Here is a 26,853-nt window from a genome sequence, read left to right as displayed (position 1 = left end):
TCCCATGAAAGGCTGGGGAGCCACAGGTGACTTTCTTTGAATCTTCAGAGGATTTCCTCTCCCCCAAGCAAGCCGAAACTTAACACATTATTTTAAGAAAATAAAGAAGATGTGGTTTATGTATACAATGGAATATTACTCAACCATTAGAAACGACAAATACCCACCATTTGCTTTAACGTGGATGGAACTGGAGGGTATTATGCTGAGTGAAGTAAGTCAATCGGAGAAGGACAAACATTGTATGTTCTCATTCATTTGGGGAATATAAATAATAGTGAAAGGGAATAGAAGGGAAGGGAGAAGAAATGTGTGGGAAATATCAGAAAGGGAGACAGAACATAAAGACTCCTAACTCTGGGAAACGAACTAGGGGTGGTGGAAGGGGAGGAGGGCGGGGGTGGGGGTGAATGGGTGACAGGCACTGATGGGGACACTTGACGGGATGAGCACTGGGTGTTTTTCTGTATGTTGGCAAATTGAACACCAATAAAAAATAAATTTATTATAAAAAAAAAGAAAATAAGATCTGAGAAGTGTCCTGGTCTCTCTCACTTCTGAGTGCCTGTGTCTCTGGCACAAAAGAAACGGCCACCACTCACAAACCAGATTATTTTTCTTAAGCTACTGACAACTTTCTGTCTTGTGAATTCATTAAACAAAAGAGGCAAAATAGGAGACCCTGGGGTGTATAAATGGTTCTAAATGGTTCGATCCCTGCCCTGGTCCTGGTGGCACTACAAGAAGCCGCCACCTCCCACAGGCCCCAGGATGCTTGGGTGGGCCTGGGGAAAGCACCCTCCTTACCTTCCTCGGCAACGACCGTTAGTGTGACGGTGACGCCAGCATCCTTGATCAGCTGAACAATGCTATCATGGGACAGTTCAACAATGGACTGCCCGTTCACCGCAGAGATGTGATCTCCGATTTTCAGTTTTCCACAGCGATCCGCAGGACTTCCTTCTATGACTCGGCCAATTTTATGAGGAATAACTAGGGGCGGGGGGGAAATTGCCCACGTTTTTCAATTATTTAAGATACGTCAGTGTTGGATTTATCAGCATTTAAAAATTCAACATCATAACACCAAAAAATATTCTTTAAAAGCAGAGCAAAAAACCCCACAAAAAACCCCAAAAAACCCTGCATGTGATCATCTTACCCAATTGTAACCATTTCCACACCACCTTCCACTCTGGGCTCACATGCACAGATCCTCTTTACACAGCTGCAATCAGAGCACATAAACCTTTCTCCAATTTTATATTGCTGTCCTAACAATCCTGCTTACAGGCTACCGACTTCCCTGAAACTTAGGATACCAGCTCAGGAAGCTGGTGTTTCCTGCTTATTGCTGGCCATTGGGGCTGCATCGTATTTTGGCTATTTCAGAAACCGCCACAATGAAACCATCTGTGGTTCTGCTGAAGGGGCATTTATTACCCCGGGGGACCTTGTAAATAAATGCAGTTCAAATTCAAGGTCAGGACTCAGAAGTTACTGGTCAGAAATACAGGCACGATGAAACGACTGACCGTTAAAACGAATCCTACTTAGTTCTATAACAAAATTAACTCCTTTTGTTTATGCTTCATATATTTTTTAAGATTTTATTTATTTACTCATGAGAAACACGAGAGGCAGAGGCACAGGCAGAGGGAGAAGCAGGCTCCCTATGGGGAGCCCCATGTGGGACTCGATCCCAGGACCTAGGATCACGCCCTGAACCAAAGGCAGACGCTCAAACACTGAGCCACCTAAGCACCCTGCCTTCAAATTTTTTTAAAATTAGAAAAGCTGAGGGGAATCAGAATACAAAATGTTTAACATTGAGATTATTTGGCTCATGGATAAAATCCTACCCTGAATGAACAAAGCAGGGTCTAAGAGACTTGCGAAGACACGCTGTGCAGTTCTACTAGCTCCTGATGCTGAAGGCTTTCCTACACTATTGAGACACTGCTGTTATTACAGCTTAAAATGAGTTTTCAGACATTCAGGAAATCTTGTCCAAATATCTTTTACCTTTTTAAATTAAGAAGCATTTGTATTAAGAAAGAAATGTTCCTCCCATGTTCCTTAATTTCCTTATTGAGGTCAGTAAACTTCTTAGGCACTTGCCTCCTGTTGACCACTGACTGTTACGAATAATTTATGTTTAAAATGGCACTCTGAGTATGTTTAATTTCCAGAGTAAAATGGGCTCCTGACTAGTATTTCTGAGTCAGAGTAGGTGTGTGTTAGGGGACATTTTAATAGGCCTTTATTTGAACTGGAAGTTATGCTTGGCCATGATTTACAGCCCCACAGACAATGCCATTCCCCGGCCCTTCTAGGATTCTACATTGAGAGAGCGTTTATCCTGAAATGGAGGAAGTCAATGTTGGAGCAAGTGCCTTTTAGCTCTGAATTATATCAAGCACTTATCATACCATTTTCCTGCAAACAAAGTGATAAGAAAGGTGCCAGAGCAGGATGGGCCATGTCCAAGCCAAGGCTGGTGTGAGTGCTTCACTTAGAGTAGGTGGCATGTCAGAAAAGGATGCTGAGGTGGACAGTGGCCAGGTAGTGACCTAATGCAATACCTCAGTTACTCTCTACCTTAGAAAAGATCTACCGGGACATGGTGTTCATCCTACATGTCTTGAGAAGCCAATCAGTCAGCCCCTGGACACACTGCAAGGGGTTTGTTCAGACTTGGGAAAGCATCAAACAAAATGGGCAAATCTTGGTACACAACATTCTGAAGGGCTAGCTGTCTGGGTGAAGAAGGCAAAAGTAGTCCGACTATTACAGCCTGAGCATTTACAGCAGTTCTACCAAAACAGTTGAAAACAGCAAAGAGACCAGTAGAAGGAGAATTCTAAAGGCTGGGAAGTTTTCAAGGTAACCCTGGAGAGTACACATAGCCAACAAAAGTCTGAAATCCTGCCTTGCTTTTGTTGGTATGCAAAGTCCACGGGCATTTGCCATAAAACCAGTTTATCCGTCTTCATTCATCTTTGGCCTAAATCTGTCTCCCAGGTGGGCTTGTCCAGCTGCTGAGGTCACTTTTGTGCTCTTAGAACATTCCTTTCAGGAAAAGAAAGGGCAGTAACTGGAAATGTCCCCTCTCAAAGAACACTTTGCAAGCAGAACTGAAAAGTATATGATAAGAAAGGGAAATACTAAAACCTCTGAAGCACTGGCAAAACAAAAACTAGCCAACTCCTTTTCATCTTAAATAGAGGTCTTTTCTAGGTACTCTATTCATTGAGTGAGAGAGAGGGAGCATGAGCAGGGGGAGAGGGAGAAGCAGACTCCCTGCTGTGCGAGGAGCCTGCCGCCGGGCTCAATCCCAGGACCCTGGGATCATGACCCAAGCTGAAGGCAGACGCTTAACTGACTGAGCTACCCAGGTGCCCAAGAATCTCAGAATTTCATGACTGGTGTCAGAGATGCTACCGGGAACTCTGCTTGGGACAAATGTTGCTAGAAAATACATGTAATCAGAAGGAAGAAATAATCTATCCTGAACAGAGTACTAACCTATAGCAAGAAGGGGTCCATAAAGAGTGATCTATTCCGACAGTTTCCCTTGCCTTTTCACCTGTGCTAACTCTTGTCTAGAGCACACTTCCTCTGTGATGCAGTTCACAAGCTACTGCTCAGTCGTTGTGAGTGGCAGCTCCTCACCTACACCCCCCAGGACCCTCCTTCTATCTATAGGAGACGAGTGGGATCCCAAGAAGAAGGCCTGTAGGACTCAGCATTTTGTGAGATTATCAACTAGCATTTCAGGAAAATTACCAATTCTGGGTTTGCACCAATGACAGAAGATCTCAAGTACTTTATATAAAATTCATGGACACCCGAAGCCTAACTAATTTACCATTTGGATTGATAATTAATGAGCTGCAAACACTCATTTCCTGCTATACATGAGCTGCTGCCTTGATCTTATATTTTAATTGGGCTTTCTTTCCCATCTCGTTACTCAAGTATTGATAAACTTTTTAAAAGTCCCCCCCCCCCCCAAAAAGAAAGCAAGAGTCAGTGACAAACAGTTTTATAAATAACACAATGGTGAGAGCAGCAGAGGCTCCGACAAGCAGCAGCAGCCAACATTCATTGAAGGTCCAGGCTAAAGGCTCACATGTATTATCTGTTTTAATCCTTAGACTCCTCTGAGACAGGAAGTGTTATCATCATCCTCATCTTACAGAGGAAATTGGAGCTCTTGGAGGGTAAGTAATTTGCCCAAGATCAGACAGCTATTAAAAGACATAAGCGGGGCTTTGAATCCAAGGTTGTCTGATTACAGAGCCCAGCATCTAATGACTCTGTCTCCTACAGAAATCTAGCATCTCTGTTACACAGAACCATCAACATAGTAAGAAACAAAATGAATAAATAAAAAAAATTTGAAAAACTTAAATGCAGACAAATCTACACAAAAAGGATATACTTAATATATTAAAATGCAATATAACTTTTAAACATAAGCAAATAATATAGAAATTTTAAACCTATATAAGCAATGCAACTTATATTACTGAATTAAAATTGTATTGCTTTGTTTTATGAGGGACCCTAGACTCTTCCTTTACTTTTGGCAGTCTTAGAAAAGGATGATCTTCAGTGTAAAAAGCGGTCAGCATCTATCACACGGAGTAATAATCTTGCACTATTTCTATTACTCTGAATGTGTGGGGTCATCGTTTGGCCTTAGAATACCAATATGGTTATCTAAAATGCTTATTTGGTTTAGGAAATGCTGATTTCCAATGATACAACATGAAATCCACCAAAAATCTGCTTTCTTTCATTTTTCTAGCACAGGCCACATAATCATCCTCAGAGCATCAGTGACAGTTCCAGTTCCAAGTGTTACCATAGCAACTGCTTCTGGAAAATGGAAACTAGTTATCAGTGAGCAGTGACCTGATACTATAGTAATAACTCAGCCATGTCACAGAAACCTTCTTCTTTTACACACTTGCATTGATTTTAGCAAGATTTTTGCAAATTGGTTTGGCTTACAACACTCCTGAAAGGGTTTTCTTCTTTTTCTAAGATTTTAGTGATCGTTTAGTCTAAGAGGATCTCCCTATTCACGATAGAATCAAATCCACCCGCAAAGGCAAGAGCACATTTTCCTGTGGTCAAAGATGTTTACCATTTGACTTGGAAAAATAAAGTCACCAGACAAGTATGATCGATCAATTCCAATTTTCTGGTTCTTATCTTATTTTCATTTGGATCTTATGCTTATATTTAAAGATGATTACTTCTTAGAAACATAAAGGCAAAACAAATATTTAATTTGCTGGATTGTAAGAGCCCTGTACATACTAGAGGAATTCCTCCTTTGTTGAAGGAATTAATATATATATTCAACCTTCCCAGGTGACAATATTCTGTTAAACTGGGTTCAGGATATTTAGATTAATGTTTAAAGTTCTGACAAAATTTTTACTTTCAGTGACACATATATAAAAGATAAGAATGCCTCTTGTCACTCAAGGAGGTTCCTTTAGAGCTGGAATGTGGCAATTATGATCAAACAACACAAAAGGACTTTTTAAGACATATTTGGGTCATGATTTTTCTATTAATCTGTTTTGCTTCTTTGCAACTGCTTCTAGCATTTAATTCATTTCTGCATACACAGTTTCTCCTAATTAAAAAATCAAAACAAAACCAACCACCTATGCCTCCTTATTTGAAAAAAACTCAGCATTGTCCTTTTTTTGAATCTATTATTAGGGCACGCCCCTAATCTACTGCCATGGGATAACCTGGATGCAACCGGAGCTGCCAAGACCGATTTTATGGAATCTGAGATGATAGATAAACCTGAAGCCTGGAAGTTTAGGTTTGGATTACCTGGTTTTGAAAATAAAGAAAATATCCATCATTCTTAAAAAGATAAGTCTCTAAGGCAACTTATACATAATTCCTAATTAGTCTCACAAAGCCCATTGGGAGACTCAGGAGATTAAAATTGCAGGGACAATAGGTAATCCAGCGGCCCTTACCTCCTGGAGGTGGTTTGTTTTTGGAGGTGAGGATGACAAAGCCAAATCCTTCATTTTCTTTTCGTTGCAAGACTACATCATAGGCCTCTTGCAAAGCAGGCCTGGCTGGGACCTCTGCTCGGTTGAGGCGGGGAGAGCCATTCTGTGCTGAGAGGAGGGCTTGAGAGCTGTCATCCTCAGGTTGTTTCTCTATAATAAACATGACCAATTCTGGTATTTTCAGAACATCCTATTTTTTGTTAACTAAAGTGCTTTTGTGCTATACCTTTCATGAGAAAATGTAGTTTTGGATAGCCTACAGTATAGAAAATCAATCCCCCCATGTGAGCTCTGGACGTAATCAGAGTGCAAATATAGGCTGCAGCAGTGTCTGACGTCTTAAATTCTCTTCAAGTGTGTAAGTGGAAGAATTATATATATTTTCTCCTTTAAAGGAAGTTTTCTTTTTTTTTTTTAAAAGATTTTATTTATTTATTCATGAGAGACACAGAGAGAGAAAAAGGCACAGACACAAACACAGGCAAAGGGAGAAGCAGGCTCCACGCAGGGAGCCTGATGTGGGACTCGATTCCAGGTCTCCAGGATCACACCAAAGGCTAAAGGCGGTGCTAAATCGCTGAGCCACCGGGGCTGCCCTAAAGGAAGCTTTTCTTTTCTTTTTTAAGATTTTATTTATTTATTCATGAGACTACACAGAGAGGAGAGAGAGGCAGAGACACAGACAGAGGGAGAAGCAGGCTCCATGCAGGAAACCCAATGTGAGACTCGATCCCGGGTCTCCAGGATCAGGCCCTGGACTGAAGGCGGCGCTAAACCACTGAGCCACCCAGGCTGCCCTAAAGGAAGCTTTTCAAAGCTTCCATGAAAGTTCATGGTAAACCAATCCTTCTTGAAATTGTCTTAATTCAAGCAAGATTTTGACCAGTAATTTTAATAAAAGCCGGTAATGAAAAATAACACGGCAAACTTCCTTTTAAAATCAACTTTAAATATAACTTAGCACAGGACTAATGTTCGTGATGTTGGGGAGGTCACAGCATCAGGGTCGAGATCCTGCTCCTAGCTGGTGGACAAGTTAGCTATCAACACGGGATTTGTCTTCTACGATGTGTTTTATAAATGCAGTTTTCTTGATTGATATCAGATGTGCTACCCACCAGCAGCCCTACTCCTACCCCATCCAGCATATAACAAGCTGTCCACATGAACAGCCAATTCTCTTCGGCATAGAATAGGTCATAGGAATACCCAGGAAATGGAGAGTTAACTTCTATCGTTTTTTTCCTATTCAAATGTGACATCAGAATTCGAGAAAGAATGACACAAGTTAGTACTAACCGATTAAAAAACAGGCAAATTTTGTGCCATACTTTGATACAAACCATCATTAACAACAACCACAACATACTGTCACTAAGGAATACCCACATGTAAGGGCTCCTTTGGCTCAAAACCTACATAATTCTGGGATTATGTTTTAGAATTTCAACAAAGTGCTACCAATATCCCATCAATTAATGAAAAACAAAGGTTTCTTTTGGTATAATGTATGGTTATAATGAACTAGCTAAATGACTCCAATAATATCAAACTACTATGAAACTTCATGATGCTTTAGGGAGAGAACCAACCTCTAGTTGCACATCACATTTTTTACTTCATGTGGTTATGTTCCGACCCCAACACAACCAACATTGCATTAAAATCTGTATGTGTCTCTAAATGCTTGATACTTATTTATTTATTTTAAAATATTTTATTTATTTATTCATGAGAGACACAGAGAGAGAGGCAGAGACACAGGCAGAAGAAAAAGCAGGCTCCATGCAGGGAGCCTGATGTGGGACTTGATCCCAGGTCTCCAGGATCATGCCCTGGGCTGAAGGCGGTGCTAAACCGCTGAGCCACCAGAGCTGCCCTAAATGTCTGATACTTAAGAAAACAGGCAGGCCTTTACTTTGGATGTTGCAATCAAAAACACAGCGCCTCATTTTAAGAGTAATGCAAATATTCATCAAGTCAACAAACATTCACTGATGTCCACTCTGTGCCAGGCAGTCACTGTTTTATGTATTGAGGAAATAGCAGTTAACTCAGTGGGTAAATATCCCTACCTTTATGAAGCTTACATTCTTGTGCTATAGGATTGTCTTTTTAAAATCTTAAAGTGGCAAGAATTCACTTCTGAAAATTCTGATATAATACTCACAGTTATTGATGAGAAAAGTGTATTTACATCCTCATGTAATGGTTTAGACCCCAGGCTCTATAATTAAACTCCGTGTTTTAATCCTGGTCCTACTACTTACCAGCTGTGTGTCCCTTAACTATTCTGTGGGTAACTATAAAACTGAATAATGACAGTACTTACATCATAGTGTCATAAAGACTACATAAAAGAACCTGTATGTCTGAGACAGAGTAAGCACTCAATGAATGGTTTTCTTAAATGTTATATTACATCATATTAATACTTAACAAGCAGAAACATTCTGCTCTCTTTGAATATTTAGGATCATCAGGACCCAAAATCTTTTGATATTCAGCTAAAGGGATGTCTTGATATGACTAAAAAACTAACTGTATTTGTTTTTAAGAAAACAGACTTAACTTGATATTCCCATCCACAATACCCAATACCACATTGGCAAAGTCTGTCAATATGTTCGTGTAATCTTAATATAGGGGCACCAAATTTCTTTCTCTTTTTTGATAGCAGAATTATTTCTGGTTCCTTTTGACCTTATATGGCCTTCCACCATGAGGCCCTGGACCACACTAAATGGCTTATCTCATATACTATTAAAACATAGTAATCTGCAAAACCATATAGAAAATGGACTAAGTGTCTTTGTTTCTTTATTAACCTATCAGAGCAGGAACAAGTTCACATACCACCATAGAAGATCTTTCTTCTGACAGTTAAAAGCACATGGCCATTTCGAGCAGCAGTTGTCATGAGGTCCAAGACCTGTTTGTGTGACTTCCCTTTGACAGGAATTCCATCAATGCACATCAGTTCGTCTGCTGCACGGAGCCGACCATCCTTCTCTGCTGCACCCAGAGGGATGATGGCTCCAATGTAGATCTGATAAGATACCAAAGTATAGGTTGGTCTATACAGTCAACTAAGATCAGTCAATCTACACAGTCAACTAAGATCTACCATAACCCTTCCCTACTAAGTTAAAGACTTCCTGACCTAGTGCTAAGGAAATCAACAGATTTTTGCAGTTCAATTATGAACACCTGAGAAAGGTGGTATCTTAGAAAGCGACTATTCTCCAAAATGGCACTTCACATAACTACACTACATGATCTCTTCTGGATCTTCAGGGATGAGTACAACTAAGATGGAAAATGCAAAGCTATTCAAGAACTTTAGAAGTGCCACATTCACTTCTATCAATACAACAAAACAAATACACTAAATTCAAAAAATGCAGTTCTGTGGAGTAGCTACTAAAAAGCACAAAAAGTATACCGAATGCCATCAGCAAAGGTTTTTCTACACTGTTCACAGCAACCAGGATAATTCTTAAGATACTCCTGTAACATATGGCTATTAGTAGAAATTCAGTATATACAATAGAGAAACATTTCTTGTTCCTAAGTCTCAGAGCAGTGATATCTTAGGGGAGAACAGAGTGGCCTGAGGTCCACTCACATCTAGGTAAGTGGATCTGTTCGTTTTGCTTGCCAGCAGTTAGAATCCTGTAATTACGGAATCCTGAATGTCTGGGCTAATTTCAGAGCTGCTAAAACTTGACATTTAAGAGAAAGGTTTCTCCCACATTGAGATAAACTCCTCCTCCTCTTCTTCTTCTTTTTTTTTTTTTTTAAAGACTTTATTTATTTGAGAGAGACAGAGAGAGAGAAAGAGAGAAAACACAAGCAGGGGGAGCAGCAGGTAGAGGGAGAAACAGGCTCCCTGCTTAGCGGGGAACATGATGTGGGGTTCACTCCCAGGACCCTGGGATCTAGACCTGAGCCAAAGGCAGATGCCTAATTGATTGAGCCACCCAGGCACCCCTGAGATAAATTCTTAAAATGTCTTAGTCACCACTGACTGTATCAACAAAATAGGAAGCAATAAAACAAAATCACGTCTTCTACCAAGAACAATCAAGGTATTGTCTATTTGCCCTGTATAAGTCAACCTGCCTTAAGCTTTGTCTCTGATAACTGTTTTACTATAGCAAATATGGCTAATTAGATCACATTTATAATACATAAATCAACTGTTCTATTCAGAAATAGAAAGAAGCCTGTCATTTTAAAAGATTATTGTTACCTTTCAAGCTTGATAATAATGTCTTTTTTTTTTTTGTCTTTCTTATACTATACAGTAAAGAACTTAAATATGTTCTCCAACTTAACAAAGCACATTACTTCTCTGTCATTCAAACTAAGGGCAAAACTTAAAAATAGAACCCATTACATGTATTCTCAAAACTTATGTGAGAATTGTGTATAAAGTTCTAGATTTTAAATGCTTTACAAACATAACCCTTATGCTTTCAGAACAGAAACCTCAATTATTTTATATTTTCCTAGTTTCATAGGTACAGCAGATGAAATGGCACCCAAAGGACTGGGCATGAAAAATGTCAACCCATTAATAAGAGTAGGTGACATAATATGCGCAGACTCATGCCACCTGCTTATGGAGCATTCATTCAAACAGACTGATTGTGGTAAACAGGATGCTTCTTTCTTACAGAAGGCAAAAGTCTTCAAATTTACCAAAGGCAAAGGGAAATAAAAATTGAAAATAAGCTGCAGGCACCTAGAGAAATACAGAAATTAATGATGGGTCAACTTATGGTGGACACACTCAGTTCTGGCCTCAGCCACACCATGGTAACTGCGAGACCACCACACAAACAGAAATGCAATCCTGCCTACATTTAATGAGATGCCGAGAAGACAGTTTTAACAAAATCTTAAAAAAAAAAAATCAAATAAAACAAAACCACCATATTCTACCAAATGGCCACCTGAAAGTTCATAGGAGTAGCCAAATTCTGAAGTAGCTGAACTTACAGACTGGTCTGGTCCCTCTCCTCCCAGTACCCGGAAGCCAAACCCCGACTCCTGTTTCCGAAGAAAAACATCCAAGTCCTTGGTGTTTGGTGCTAAGGAGAACCAGAAAATATAAAAGTAAATAAATAAAATATAATACTTTGACTTACTTGAAAAGGATTACAATAAAACAATGCAATTATTTAGTAAGATAGGGTTCAATAAACTATAACCTCAGAAACTTCTGGTTTGTGCAATTATTTAGTAAGATAGGGTTCAATAAACTATAACCTCAGAAACTTCTGGTTTGTGCAAACTTATATGAGAGCATACTCCTAAAAAAATTCAATCCTAATCTGACTCTAAATAAAACTTTGTATCGAGATTGCTCAGGCACATTTCCCCCACTTCCATGTATTCAGCATTAATACTGCCATTACATCCTAATGCTGCCAGATCAATGTTATGACACTAAATTCAGAATCAACCATTTTAAGTTAGACATTTGATAGGCACAATTTACCTAAATTAACATGTGGACAAATCCTAGAAAGAAAGCCCAAAAAATGCCTTAATTCTACCCCCAAGCTAAAGCCTGTTTCTGAAAAGTATTCTGTATTCGCTTCACCTAATTTTGCAAAATTATATTATTTTAAAAGAAAATAATGATCGCTAACACCTATCATCGGATCCCATTTTCCAGCTGCAGAAACTGAGGCTGAGGTAAGTGCCCAGCATCAGGCAGAAAGTAAATAAATGGCAGAGCTGAGATTTCAACTCGGCTTGGTTTCTAGGGTCCGGGTCCTTAGCCCACCCTATTCTGTCCCCCAAACAGGGCAGGTTGCATTCACCAGAATATTAAGTCAGGAAAATCTACTTCACCACTAAAATAATTTGATCTTCAAGAAAATATTAATGTTATTCACAAGTGAGAAGTGTTTGCTAGAAACGTATTGGGGGATTCTATAAAAACTGATACCGTGTGGGGTAGATCTTGATAATGTTCCTTAGGAGCAGTCTCTTGAGAAACGATTCCTATTAGAATTACGGAACTTTAGAGATAAAAGACTCTTTGAGCCCCAACTCAGTTACTTTATGGGTGTGGCCCAAAGGGACTGGGTAGTTTCTACCAATACTAAAAATATATTGGGCTCCCAATGAGAAGTCAGAAGAAAGGGATTCTCCATGATTCCATTAATTTAAATTATTGCTTTGATGTGCTTACATCTGGCTTTCATCTTTTTGAATATGGCTTAGGCCTATGAAGATAAAGATCTGGAATTGGTTAACTATGAAGTTGACTATACGTAATATTTCCACTTGTGTACATAGTTTCTTTTTATTTTATTTTTTTGTGTACATAGTTTCTAAGGTAGATTTAGATCTATTTCGCAAAAAACAAATTAATTTAAAAAAATTAAGCCTATGTAGCCTGCAATTTTACTTTGGAAAAGATTTCTCATTTTAAGTAAATTAGCACAAAAAAATGAATTTCTGCCTTATGCACATTCTCGGCTCATCACCCCTGAGCTGGACTCCCCTGAGCAGTCTAATCTGCTTTCCTCCAAAGGCTGCACACCCTCTGATTCACCATCCCTCCTATTCCTACCAGGAAAATCTCTCTGAAACCCAAGTCCAAAGCGATCATCCCTACATACAGTTAAACTACCCTAAGGCTCTCTATCTTTCAATGATGGACTCCAGCTTCCTCAGAATGGCCTAACCCACCTTCCCCAGCTGAGCCTACTCTCCCCTCTGGTTTCCCTTGCCAACTGTACCCAGCCAACCTGAGCTACTTGCAGAACCCAGGCCATGCAAGGTCAATTTGCAAAGGTTATTCCTGCTTTCTTCCCTTTTTATCTGTCTCATAAACATCTCTTCATCTTTAAAGACTTGGTGAACAGTAGCTGATACTTCCTACTACCCCCATTGCTAAAATGGCCCGTTTCCTCCTTTGGATCCATGTGAGGCTTATTTGTACTTTTTATGCACACCTCTTTTTTATTATATATTTATCTTTTCCACTTAGGTTTAATCATCTTTGTGGCGCACTGCCTACAGAACCTACTTGTCTCTGTATTCCCATCACTTACTGCAGTGTTAGGTAGATAGTAGGCACTTAGTCCCTGGTTTTGAAAAAAATGAAGGAATGAATGTTGAAAATAAATGGAAGAAGCCCAGCGTCATATGAAAATGAAGATGAAGGAATAATTTTTCAATATGGTTTTAAAAGATGGGAAGGTTCCAGTTTTTTTTAAAAAATCCAAATGTATTTTGTCTCAAGTGCTCCTGAAATATTCCACAACTACTTACGTTTATCTTCATATAAAGTCTTCGATTTCAGGTAGACCTCTGAAGGATCCAATTTTGGAGATCCTGACCTGATAATGCTGGGTGGAAAAGGCATAGGCTGGGGAATGGGCTCATTTATGGCCTCCAAACTTCCTAAATTTTCCTTTGTATCTGTTTTCTGAAACAGAAAAGGGCTTTACTTAGTTGTGTGTGTGTGTTTTTTGTTTTGTTTTTTTTTAAACAGATGGCCGATTAGTTCATAAAACTCTGGGTACATCAACAGATTACAAGCTGGGTGGGTGGCAGGGTCAGAGCCACAGGCTGTCTGCAGTCTTGGAGAGGTTCACCCTTACAGCCATGTGTACTTGGTTAAGACACATTTAACTTAGATTAGAAAAAATGTACAATGATAACTCCCAATCAAGCAAAGTAGAACTAAATTATGATTTTAGATGTAATTGTCTTTGTAGCCATACCCACATTCGTTGTGGAGATCTCAGCAGCCTCATATCTTATACCTAGCACACTTTCTTTCCTGGCACTGTTTGCTGTACCCTTTGTTAGGTCTTATTGGCTATACAGGTCCTGAAATAGGCTACTCAGTCAGAAGAATGCCAAAGAAAACCTTTTAAGTCTGACAGCCTATCACTTTGATAACAAGCCAATTGAGCCCAGAGGTCACAGTTACTCTAGAAAGTCTTGCTTAATCCATCATTAAGAAGATTATCTAAATGTGGGTGTTTGCAGTCCCCAGGAAATTATGGGAAGCTACAACTGCTTGTCTTTGGGTGTCAGGGAGAAGATGGAAGAGTGTTTATTATCTGCCCTAACATTTAGCTATTTCCTTACCCGGGTTCCTCGGAAACATGAAGAAAGCAAAAGACTTCTAAGTAGTCACTTTAGTGTGCTTGTGCTTTACCATTTAGAGGACAGGATTACTGGTCATATGTGCTTCTATAATTCAACAGAAATACTTAACCCCTCTGTCTATTTAACAGAAACCCCAACTCTTCTAACTCACATGCTTCCCCAGAGTTTCTGATACAAGCCCAGGGAAGTATGCATCCTCACTTCTCCCAATAGATAATCACCACCACGGAGGGCTGTTCTTACGGAGGAGAGCACTGCATCTGTCTTGCTGGATTAGGAAGAAGCATTTGAGGACCACTGTGTACTCACCATTTTGGCAGTTTTAGTTGGTGAAGGAGGACCTTAAAAAAAATGAGCCAGATTTTAAAAACAGAGGAAGCATTTCCAGATCACAAATATTGCTCATGTTTATGGCAAAACTAGCTTCGACTTTTAGCAGGCTAGTAAATCCTATGGTCAACTCCCACTATGTGCCAGGCTTTGTCCATACATTATCTCACTTCATTTTCATGACAGTCCTAAGGCATAATTGTTACTACCACCTTACAGATCAAGTAAACAAAAACTCAAATAGATTGCATTATTTCCTCATACCATAGAACTGACAGGTAGCAAGGCAGGAAATGGACATGGGTCCTGTCTGACACCAAACCCTGGTCTCCTTGTTATATTTGTTGGAACCTTGGATAACTTTCCAGTACTCACAAAGAGATTTTCTATAGATCTTACTCTGAGCATATTCTACTGTAACACCCAGAGAAGAAACAAGAATTGCTCAAAGAAATAAGAAAAAAATGAAAAATGTCCCAATGAAGTTAAACTGCTCATTTGCCTCAAAAATGAAAACTAAAAGCCAGAGAGAGAAGTGTGAAGGGCTAAATTTTATTCTTGAAAATACTAGTCATTCATAGGTAGGGATTTAAGAAAGCCCATCAAAACACAACTTTATGATCAGTCCTTGGAACTGGATTTATGTCTGTGAGCAGTTCAAGTCAGCTGATGACCTTGGAAAATAAAAATTGTATTTCTCACACGGGTACTGTGGGGTTTAATTAACATTTATGGACAGATAATAAAGCTTAAGATAAAAGCTTTACGAGCGCAGGCTATCATGATTGCTTTACAGAACAGATTAACACACCATCCAACATTTTGCTTATTCACAGAGATGCTAGCTCTTTCAAAACATCTTCGGTACATTACAGAGGCCCAGATGAAGTACCATAGTTGAAAGCGTCAATTTCTATAACTGCCATCAATAGAGAAAATGAAATTAAGAGGATATATTTCATTTGAAGCAGCACAATGCTGTGACTCTCTCTGATTACTACAGCTATAAATCAGATTTTAAAAAGAATATAGAGGGAAGAAAATCCATAATGGACACGAATGAGACCACTAATAACTAAAAAAAAACTGCTGCAAAAGATACTGCTTATGGAAGCAGTGAGGCAGAACCTGAAGGAAAATGCACACTAACTACCAGTGAAGTAGGCTGAGAAAAGAGGGATTCTCCCCTGGAAGTAAGGACGATTAGCAGATACAAATGCATGAACGATGAAGGTTTTTTTTTTTTCCCTTGTGCTTTTACTCACCTCCTCTCAAGATAAGCAACGGTACATCTGCACCTACTGGAAACTGCTTTAGCACCTCTACCACTTGGAGATGTGTTAAATTCTGCACATTTTGATGGTAAATCTCCTTAATTATATCCCCCTTCTGGAGGCCTTGACACCACTGACTATCCAATATCATTTTGACCTTCTGTCCTGTTGGGCTGTCAGCAATTGCAAACCCAAAGCCTTTAGGGCCCTTAATCAGAGGGACAGTCACTAGTTCAGGCTGGGAGCTGCCGGATGACGCCAGGGACGCTCTCTGCTCGCTCGGATCCGATGGTCCATTGAGACGGTCACTGATCAAGGCGTGTCCCGGTTTTCCATTCTGGTCCAGAACCACTGCTCCTGACTTAAAATCCTGAGTATTCATGCAAATCTCTCCCTTGGTTAATGACTGTCCATTGATGACAGGAGTAGCAGCAACAATGTCCACAACAGAATCTTCATTGTCATCAGGAAGTGGATAACCGCGACATAAAGTGAGGTTTACGTACTGATTGACAGGTACCAATTGAAACATCTGGACAACATCTGCATGGGTGTGACCCAGGACACAGTTGCCATTGATATCTACAATAACATCACCTGTTAAGACATAATCAGGTTAAAAATATTTTTTTTTAATTTTTATTTATTAATGATAGTCACAGAGAGAGAGAGGCAGAGACACAGGCAGAGGGAGAAGCAGGCTCCATGCACCGGGAGCCTGATGTGGGATTCGATCCCGGGTCTCCAGGATCGCGCCCTGGGCCAAAGGCAGGCGCCAAACCGCTGCGCCACCCAGGGATCCCCCAGGTTAAAAATATTAAAACCACCGAGTTCATTTTTTGTTGGGGCAGGGTGGGACAAAAATTTATCATCTAAATTTGAATTCTGGAAACCTCTTACTATTCCTTAACTGCAGAAAGGACAGATTTTGAACACAGATACATCATTTTCTCTTCTGTGATTCTTCTCTTAAAAGAATATAAATGTATAAAACCTTAATTATCTTTGTGGCACAGAGTTATGACCTCAAGCTCGAGGGAATCATTTGAAAAATAACTGTGAATTCATACTGTCATTGTTAGTCTATCTTCTGAGCCATACTTAAGTGGCCACAGAAAGTTAGGTCCATGGTGGTAGGTATTCAGCACTTAGAAGAGGAGCAAATAACTCCACTGGCTAGCTAGCTACTTACACAAACAGGAGATCTTTAAATACCACATTATGGTACTTGATTTTAAGAGGCCAGTGATTACAAGGCATCTATAAATTCATTTTAGTTTGAAAAATGTTAAGGCTGATGATTAGAATAATGTGAAGTTATGAATGTATTTTCCTTTAGCATCTTTCTTATTGCAGAGATGTTTGATTTATTGTAATTCAGATTTCAAAAGGAGAAACAAGCAACAAGAAAATTCAACATAAGCAAAGAACATATTATTTAAGACACTGAAAAGTCAGCTAAACTAATTCTTATTAGAGTTGGTTTTGGGCAGCCCCAGTGGCTTAGGGGTTTAGCACCGCTGTCAGCCTGGGGTGTGATCCTGGGGACCCAGGATCGAGTCCCATGTTGGGCTCTCTGCATGGAGCCTGCTTCTCCCTCTGCCTGTGTCTCTGCCTCTCTCTGTGTCTCTCATGAATAAATAAATAAAATCTTAAAAAAAAAAAGAGTTGGTTTTGCTTTCCTGATTTTACATTATTACAACCACTTTGTTACAGAATCATTACTACTTGACATTCATCAGTTGGTGAATTTTTTTAATGCAGCCTTAACTTATAAAATCTGCCCTCTAATGTCTCATCCATTTGCTGCTTTTATTTGAATATGATTATTTAAAAGGTTAATGCCAAATAAAGGTGTTTTAATCTTTTCTGATTGCATGTAGGCTTTAAAAAATCAACACAAATGGTATTTAAAAACAAATGTTAGTGTGCTGAAATTTGTTTCATAATCTAAGAAGATGCAGAAATTAGACTAATAAAGTTTTTTTTATTTTTATTTTTTAAAAGATTTTACTTATTCATTCACGAGAGACACACAGAGAGAGAGAGGTAGAGACACAGGCAGAGGGAGAAGCAGGCTCCATGCAGGGAGCCCTACGTGGAACTCGATCCCAGGTCTCCAGGATCACGCCCTGGACTGAAGGTGGCGCCAAACCGCTGAGCCACCAGGGCTGCCCAAGAAACAAGGTTTGGATTCTTCCTCCCCTAGTCAAGTTTCCAGAATTTCTGTGGAAGTATTGTATTGCTATGTAAATTAGACATCAGTTTTAGACAAATCTGCATCTATGTTATGAAACCCTGACAGCACATAGAATACCTACAAAATGTGTTTTGTGGATAAAATGTTAAAGAAAAGTCAAAACTGAGAGCTTAAAGGTTTTACTGATAATTTTAACTCTCCAGGGTTTGTTAATCTTACAGAGAAATAGTGAAAATTTTCCTTATAAATATAACTTTTGATTATCTTGTTTTCTTGTTTTAAGTCTTATGTTAAGTCTTAAATGAGAAAGCAGAATATGAGAGATGCCATATCCTAATTGAAAATAAATTGATATCTGCCATTAAAAGTATTATGGAGTGGCCTGGATGGCTGAGCGGTTTAGCGCCACCTTCAGCCTAGGGTGTGGTGCTGGAGACCTGATGAGATGGAGTCCCATGTCGGGCTCCCTGCATGGAGCCTGCTTCTCCTTCTGCCTGTTGTCTCTGCCTCTCTCTCTCTCTCTCTCTGTCTCTCATGAATAAATAAATAAAATTTTTAAAAAAAGTACTATGACAACTGAATTATCCAAATGGGGGAAATGCATTTGCACTAGCAAACAGGGCAAGAAGTGACCTTCAAGGCATAGTAACATCTGTCTGGGAAAAAGTGCTAAAAGCTCCCCCATAAGTGTAACTTCCTCTAACCCCCTCCCCTCAGCCATAAAAACTGTCGGCCATATAAAAATATCTAACAATTACCAAGTAAAGACTTTGGGAAAATGATACAAAAGAAATTTATATGGCCCTGTAAAAATGGTAATTTCATGTCTGTAATTCTTAATGTAGGAGTTTAATTTTACTAACAACCAGTGAGACTAAGGAAGCAAAAAAGCAAACCATATCAAACAACAAAACTTGGGAAAAAGCTGTGGGGCATCTTTTGTTTGAAATCACCATAAACACCATGATGGATCATTTTTCAGAAAAGATTATAGGTACATGTTAGATAGCTCCCCAAGTACCCTACATCATCAAAGAAAAACAACCAAACCATTCTCTGGGATGATTAATAATCTTTATCTTAAGCACAGTCGAGGAGCTATCTCGAGATGATACAAATTACTCACAAAATCAATACATTTAGTATGCTTTCTCACTTGTAAAAAATGGCCCTCTCTCAAAATTAGCATGCATTGAATTTAGACAATAAACTATTTTAATACAGAAATCCCCCTTCCCAGTTGTATAATCTAGTTCTCTCTATATAATAAACTATATGTATAATACACACATATACAGTTATTAGATATGTAAATACATATTTATTATATGTTTTATAAATATATATGTAAACAAAACCTTTTCACCATAGTTTTTATTATAGTATCATTGCTCTTCAAATAATTCTGAGAAATTTGTTACCTGGTGCAATTTTCCCATCCTGAGCTGCAGGACCATCTTTCAGCACATTTTTCACTTGTAAGAACTCATCAGGCCTATCTCCACCAATAATGGTAAAACCAAACCCCATTGTGCTTTTCTTCAAGGATGCTCGAATCAGGACACCTTTCAGCTGCGATGGATCTCGAGTAAAGTGGGATTTTTCCATATCTATACCAAAATGAGAAATGGGGTTGAGGACAAAAATAAAAACAATGAACATGGCCCTCAAAGTCAACCTCTAAGAGAGTCTGTATAACTTACATATAACAAACCATAAAGGGAAGCACATTAGAATCGAATATTACAAAACATAATTTAAATTCATAAACTAAATCACTTAAAGGAAAACTTAGCCAATGCCTCATGTCTCTCTGATAGGACTCCTCTATGTTATTTGAAAGGTGAAAGCACCTACTCTATCACCCCCTCATTGCTTTGTTTGTTCATGAGAGATGCCATATCCTAATTGAAAATACTATCAGTAAAGGGCTTCACATTTCTTCCCTTGTACTAATGTTCAGTGAATACTTTCAGAAGAAAACACATACAGCTCCATTGAAAAGCTTATTTTCCGAGGCATCCTCAGATGATCCTAAAACTGAAAATGATCCATATTTGCAAATAATGAATTTATACAGCTCTTTCTCTTTCCCCTCCTCCTTCTCGACTGTGGCTGCCATGAGGGTACTTCTGGGAGCCATGAAAAGATCAAATTGTGCGATTAATAATTTACAAAGCACTGTTTAAATGAACTTTTATGAAGATGGTCTGATATTTGCTGCCAAATATTTAATAGTTTTGTTGAGATAGAATCACATATGATAGAATTCAGACATTTAAAGTATGTAAGTTAATGTTGTGCAACCACCACCAGATTGTAGGAGCCCCTCTACCCGGCACGCCATGAAACCCTTCTGTGAAATCCCCATGCCTGTTAGCAGCCACTCCCCATTTCTCTCTCATCTGCACTCACACCCTAGTGTTAGGCAAGACCAATCTACTTTCTGTTTATAGTGCCTAATCTGGACATTTCACAGAAACAGAGTCATGGAATATGTGGAATTTTGAATGATTTCTTTCACTGAGTGTAATGTTTTTGAGGTTCATCTGTGTTTGAGCATGTGTGAGTACTTTGTTCCTTTTCACTGCCAAATAATATTCCACTGTAGGGATATATCACATTTTACTTATCCATTTTTCAGTTGATGGACATGTAGGTTTCCACTTTTTGGCCATTACGAGTGATGCTGTTACTACCATTCAAGTGCAAGGTTTTGTGCAGGCATACATTTTCATTCCACTTATGTAGAGACTAGGACTAGAAGTGCAGCAGTTGTCCTAAACATACAGCAACTATGTTTACTCTTTTGAAAAGTTGTCAAACTTTTCCAAAGAGGCTGCGCCATTTTACTTTTCCACCAGCATGGGTGAGAGCTCCAATTTCTCTGCAGCGTGGCCCACACTGATTACTGTGTGCTTTTTCAGTTCTAGTGGGCAGGAGTAATATCTGGCTGTGGTTTTGATGCTCATTTCCCTAATGACTTACATAAACAAAGGTGATTTGTTTCCTACCCAGCTCACCCTCAACACTAGTATCCAGCCCAGAGTTATACGCCCATAGGCTCTGCTGCCCTTATTAGCAAAGGGATCTAGGAGGTAGACATTAAAGCATGTTGTTAGAAAAGAGTAGTGGTTGGGGGCTGCCCCCTATGGCAGCAAGGACTGTGTGGTGTAAAGAGCTCCCACAAGAGGGAGGCCTGCCGGAAAGGTACTGACAAAGGCTGGCTTGCGGCAGGAATAGGTTTACTTTACTTGACCTGTTCTTCCCAGGTTTGCTGATCTCTTACAAATAAAGGCACTCAGCATGAAACAAATAAAGAAAATAAAGAAAGGAAAGAAGAAAGAAAGAAGGAAAAATCAGCTATTTTGGGCTTCTCAAACTAGAGGACTAGACTCCAGATGGCAGCACATTCACCAGACGGAAACAGTTTTGGGGGTGCCTCCCAGAGCTGGCCAGCCAGCCAGTCTGCTCGTGGTGACCTCTCTGTGCACTATGGAGCTCTTGTTAAGCCTCTGACATTTAACAATGTATCTAATTTTGAGAAATACTAATAAAATAGTCAAAGATAATGAGAAGTCGCTCAGAATTAGGTCTTATCAGAATTAAACACAGGAAAAGTGAGAATAAGAAAAACAGAGAGGACGTGTCTTTGATTCTAAAATTCCTGATTTTAAATCCATGCTGGGTGATTTTGTTGAGTGATCTTGAAATGTTCTTGGACCTTTTAAAATCTCAAATACTCCATCTACAAAATAGGGATAATAGTACCTTATTCATGCAATGGCCGCAGGGACTAAACTAGGGCAAGCATCAAAAGCACAGGCAACAGAGCTTGACCAATAGTAACTGCTCAATAAATGCAGATGAGCACAAACACACATACTGTCTATAGAAGGAGGCTTCTGACTCATAAAGTTGAGTACTTCTGTCCTTGTGGTGAGCATCACCTTGGAATGGATGAATCAAATGACTGCAACTTGATGCCATCAAGACATCTGAAAGGGGACCTTGCAGAGATATTCTGAGTCTTAGATGAGAGGGTGTGTGCAAAGCATCCAATCGAGCACTGGACCCAGTTATCTCAGTAAATGGTGGCCATCAATCTCCAAGAACGTGCACAACTTCTATCACTTCTAAGAAGCTTTTCTTGCCCTTTCCACTGTCAGATTTAATTCCTCTTTCCTTTGTTATGTCTATTATCATACTGTACTAAAATTAGGTGTCTATTTCCCTGCCTAAATCATGAGCTCCTGAAAGACAAAGGTTGAGTCATTATTCTCCTTTTAATGCCCAGCTCATAGGAGAGTGCCTGGTTATCTAGATCAGTAACATACACATGGTTTCTGCCCTCAAGGAGCTTAGAGTTTAGTGAGGGAGAGAAATGTCCCTCGATATGTGCCACAGAGATGTGGGCATTCAAGAACTCTATGTTACAATACAAAGAACTGTGAATTTAAACTCAGTAAAACTAAGTGCAAATTTTGGCTTGACACTCACTAGGACTCTGAGCAAAAGGCTTATCTTTACCAAAGTCTCAGTTTCCATTATGTGCAGTAGAGATTCATGTTTCTCTCCACTTAGCCTCCTCTGTCTGCCCTCTTTCAGTCAACGCTATGAAAACAGTTGCCCATATCCACTACCTCTACTTCATCACCTACCATTCCCTCTTTGTTCCATTGCATTTTTACATCCTTTCCCCTCGCTTTTGCTAGAGTGACAAGTCAACTTCAGTGCACACTTTTCAATTTCTGCCTTTCTGGACTTTTCAGCAACACAGGATACAAACACTCAATTTCTTTTTGAAAATCATTCTTCTCATGCCTGCTCCCCTTACAACCTCATCTCTTGTTACTACCCCACAAATATTCTATGTTCTAGCCATTCGTACCTGTTCTCTGGCCCCTGGAACCACCACTTCATGCATCTATGGTTTTTCACATTCTGTTCTTACCACCAGGCGTGCCTTCTTACTCCTCTGAAATTATCATCTGTCTGATTTAATTTTTCCTAACGCTTTAAGATCCACTGCTAATGCATCCTCTGCTTTGAAAGTTCCTCCCATGGCCTTGACTTTCTCTATCAACCAAGAGGTGAGCATTCCCTCTTTTACACCACTTATGAATATGTTTCCATGAATATAACATGTACATCATTATTCATAACCATGAAAGCTAGTATTTATTGGCAGCCATTTGCCAAATAGCATTGTAAACACTTTACACCTGTTAATTTGCATGCTCAGAACCACCTTAAGAGGTAAATACTGTTCTTATTCCTATTTTATAGATGAGGAAACAGAAGCACAAAGAGTTTAGGGAACTCATTCAAGGTTATGCATTTGGGATTCATTCCTGCTCCACCTTTTGTGCATTTAACTGCTATCCGAGAATGACATGCAACACCATATATGGTAGCCATTAATTTCCTATATCAGAATGTGAACTCCTTTTTTTTTTTTTAAAGATTTTATTTATTCATGAGAGACACACACAGAGAGAGAGAGAGAGAGAGAGAGGCAGAGACACAGGCAGAGGGAGAAGCAGGTTCCATGCAGGGAGCCCGATGTGGGACTCGATCCCGGGACTCCAGGATCACGCCCTGGGCCAAAGGCAGGCGCTAAACCGCAGAGCCACTCAAGGATCCCCAGAATGTGAACTCTTGAGGGCAAGATCTGTCTTACTCCTAACCGTTTTTGAATATCATGTGACTGGTAGAGCACTAGGCATATAGTACATGCTCAAAAATATTTGTTAAATAAAAATGTTTGCTCTGCATTAAATCAAATGCAGAAGCTAAGGGACAGGACTATGTTTCTGAATTGTAGCTATAAAAAACAAGTGCTTCTCTCATGGACAACAGAAGTGAGGAATCTATTCAATTAGTACAGTATGACCATACGGACAACCCTGGTTATTAATGACAGATGGAGGTTGGGGAAGAGATGGGGAGGCATAAGTGGAATGTGAGAAATTCCCAGGCAGCTTTTTCAAAATATACATGGCTAGACTCATCAAAATATTAGGACTATGTATTTTAAAAATGTTCCCCAAATGATTCTGAATTACTAATACACTGCCATCCCACTTGAGAATCAATGTTATTGGCAAATAATACAGTGGATTTATTCCTATCAGTTAATAAAGAGTCCTGAATGGTTAGAGACATAAGACCTAAGCATTAACTTGGGAGAAGTTCAAATCTTTTTTTTTTTTAATTTTTTTTTATTTATTTATGATAGTCACAGAGAGAGAGAGAGAGGCAGAGACACAGGCAGAGGGAGAAGCAGGCTCCATGCACCGGGAGCCCGACATGGGATTCGATCCCGGGTCTCCAGGATCGCGCCCTGGGCTAAAGGCAGGCGCTAAACCGCTGCGCCACCCAGGGATCCCTTGGGAGAAGTTCATAATGGAGTAGAGATCTCAGACTGTCCTGGACTGAAACAATGGGAAACAATGCAATTTTCATATCACAACCTCAGGCCCATGACAAAGCTATTCGATACTTTTTGCCAACTTTCTATACTAGCAGAATGGGAAAATCACAGTATTCTCAAAATGTCTAGATGTTTTATTAAGATTATTCCTACCCTTACAGTGATAAAAATTAGACATTCTCTGATGAACCTCAACAATAAAAAGTTCAAACCTTATTTTCATGAATTCAGTATATAAATTTCACAAGGCATTCTTACAAGAAAAGATTGAGAAAAAAAGTTCTACCTGGTTTTGAAGACCCAGTATCGGCCTGTCCTAACTGCTTTTTCCTTTTGGCTTCCTCCACTGGATTTTCAAACTGGGTTTTCTGGTTTAGGTGACTGTAAAATGTAGAAAGACAGGCATTTCAGTTTAAGATGAAAGAGTTATATTATTTTTAAATAGTGTTATACCAATTCATTCCCATAGGTTAAGGGGCAAATGTTTATCTCCAAACTATGGAATGCAGAGAAGCTGAATGATGGTAGTGGAAGGGCTTTTGACAACTAAAGAAAGGCCCATTGAAGATGCCTAGAAGTGAAAGCTGCTGAAGCATTCACTATAGCTTCTGCCTCAAGGTACCCAGCAGAGCCAATAACAGTTTTCAAAACCATAGGAGAAGCCCTCACATCTAATGCAATCAGAATGGATGGTAATGGATCAGTTCATTTTCTAAAGGACAGTTAATGGTAGGAGGATTTTAATTCAAGTTTCTTTAAAATGAAGTCGCTAATACAGACGCTTCTGGAAATACCTAAGTATAGAGGCTTTCTTGAATTTTACTATTATTTTTCCAACTGACTCACCCACATCAATTTAGCAGAACTAAAAAAGAGATTGGTTTTTTTTTTTTTTTAATTTTTATTTATTTATGATAGTCACAGAGAGAGAGAGAGAGAGGCAGAGACACAGGCAGAGGGAGAAGCAGGCTCCATGCACTGGGAGCCCGATGTGGGATTCGATCCCGGGTCTCCAGGATCGCGCCCTGGGCCAAAGGCAGGCGCCAAACCGCTGCGCCACCCAGGGATCCCAAGAGATTGGTTTTTATCAATTTGTATCACAGAATAACTCTTCCACACTCAACATTTTTCATAATTATATAATAATTAAAATAATTATGATCATGGTATAAATTTAACTGGTACTTCTGATTTGGGAACATTCACAACTGCCTTGGAAAGCACACAAGTCTGTAGGGGAAAGCAGAACAGCACGGGGAGACTAAGGGTGAACAATTAACTAATGGTAGTCAGTACATGATGGGCAAAAGTGCATTTCACCGGGGGAGCAGAGCACTTGATTGGTCTGGCAAGTCAGTCAAGTGGAAGTTGGTTAAGAATGCAACTACTGTATAGAAGTTACTTGAACCAGTTCTGATACAGAAGTAACAGGAATTACTTTCTAGCACTTCCATGGTACAAATATATTTCAGCCAAATGATAGATAGCATTTTCCAGCAGAATCCATTTTAACAAAAAGTGACATTAGCAAATATCAACAATTAAACATCAAATCATGAGAATCTCAAATCATGGTTGCCCTTAGATAGGCTGAATATTATAAAATTTGCATACAAATAGCCATACAATTTGGATAATTACTTTGCCATCTGTAAACATTAATGGTGGTGATGGAAAAGGATAGCAGGGACCTGTCAGGGCAAGGTATGCTGGCTTTCTCTATGTCATTTAGGTTTTTAGTGCATTATTAACTCTGCAACAGATGCAATTATTTAGTTTCAGAGCTCTAAATATGGCAAGTTCCACTTGAAATTCTTTGGGTGATAACTTCACTAAAGCTCAAGTAGCTTCTGCTTCCTACTCAGGGAGGAGCCCTTATCACTGAGTTAAGTGCTAAGCCCTCTGGGAAAATGGAGATCTTTGGTATTAATTTAGGGATTATTTTAAACATTACTTATTAGGTACTGACATTTTACATATTCTTAGAAAAGTAAAACTACAAGAAAATGACACTTAGAAAAGAATAAACCTGTTTAGAATGACTTTAACGTCATCAGATGAAGGGCTCATTTTGCCACCTAGGCATTAAAACAGAAAAAGTAGTAATTTACACTCTTTGTAATGTGTGGGAGAGGAGAGTAGAAGTATGCAAATGAGTAAGCCCTTTCCTGAAAATTCTTTGACAAAAGAATGTAAGATTTTAGTGCAGAGAGTAATTGCATCTGTCACCTTGAACTATTTAGATTAAAATGCCACCCAAATAACAAAACAAAACAGAAAAGTTAAAACACCCTCCTTTTCATTTAGTTACTTGTATTCTCAATATCGTTAAGATTTAAGAGCTTTTGTTTTCCCTATAACTAGCTATGGGAAGTAAGATAGGAGAATATCACAGATTACCAGAAA

At 39.2% G+C, this 26,853-nt stretch overlaps 1 protein-coding gene across 6 annotated transcripts in view; it reads right to left on the bottom strand.

Moving 5' to 3' along the window:
- The window catches only part of MAGI3 (membrane associated guanylate kinase, WW and PDZ domain containing 3), a 234,726-nt gene that overhangs the window by 25,504 nt on the left and 182,369 nt on the right, over window positions 1–26,853 (bottom strand). For 3 of the 6 annotated variants that reach the window (XM_025983311.2, XM_025983309.2, XM_072766499.1), the window contains exons 8-16: window positions 24,734–24,828; window positions 19,433–19,621; window positions 15,803–16,408; window positions 14,517–14,548; window positions 13,359–13,515; window positions 11,067–11,158; window positions 8,916–9,108; window positions 6,021–6,209; window positions 808–993 (exon numbers count right to left, since the gene is read on the bottom strand). In XM_025983311.2, the coding sequence (XP_025839096.1) occupies window positions 808–993; window positions 6,021–6,209; window positions 8,916–9,108; window positions 11,067–11,158; window positions 13,359–13,515; window positions 14,517–14,548; window positions 15,803–16,408; window positions 19,433–19,621; window positions 24,734–24,828 (1,739 nt within the window). The remainder of the gene's footprint in view (window positions 1–807; window positions 994–6,020; window positions 6,210–8,915; window positions 9,109–11,066; window positions 11,159–13,358; window positions 13,516–14,516; window positions 14,549–15,802; window positions 16,409–19,432; window positions 19,622–24,733; window positions 24,829–26,853) is intronic. The other 3 variants (XM_072766497.1, XM_072766498.1, XM_025983310.2) reach the window with 3 other exon arrangements.

The sequence above is a fragment of the Vulpes vulpes genome, chromosome 8 (genome assembly GCF_048418805.1).
Source record: "Vulpes vulpes isolate BD-2025 chromosome 8, VulVul3, whole genome shotgun sequence".
In the NCBI taxonomy this organism is placed as follows: Eukaryota; Metazoa; Chordata; class Mammalia; order Carnivora; family Canidae; genus Vulpes; species Vulpes vulpes.
Note: the sequence above shows the minus strand (reverse complement) of the source record. Positions and strands in the feature narration are given on the sequence as shown.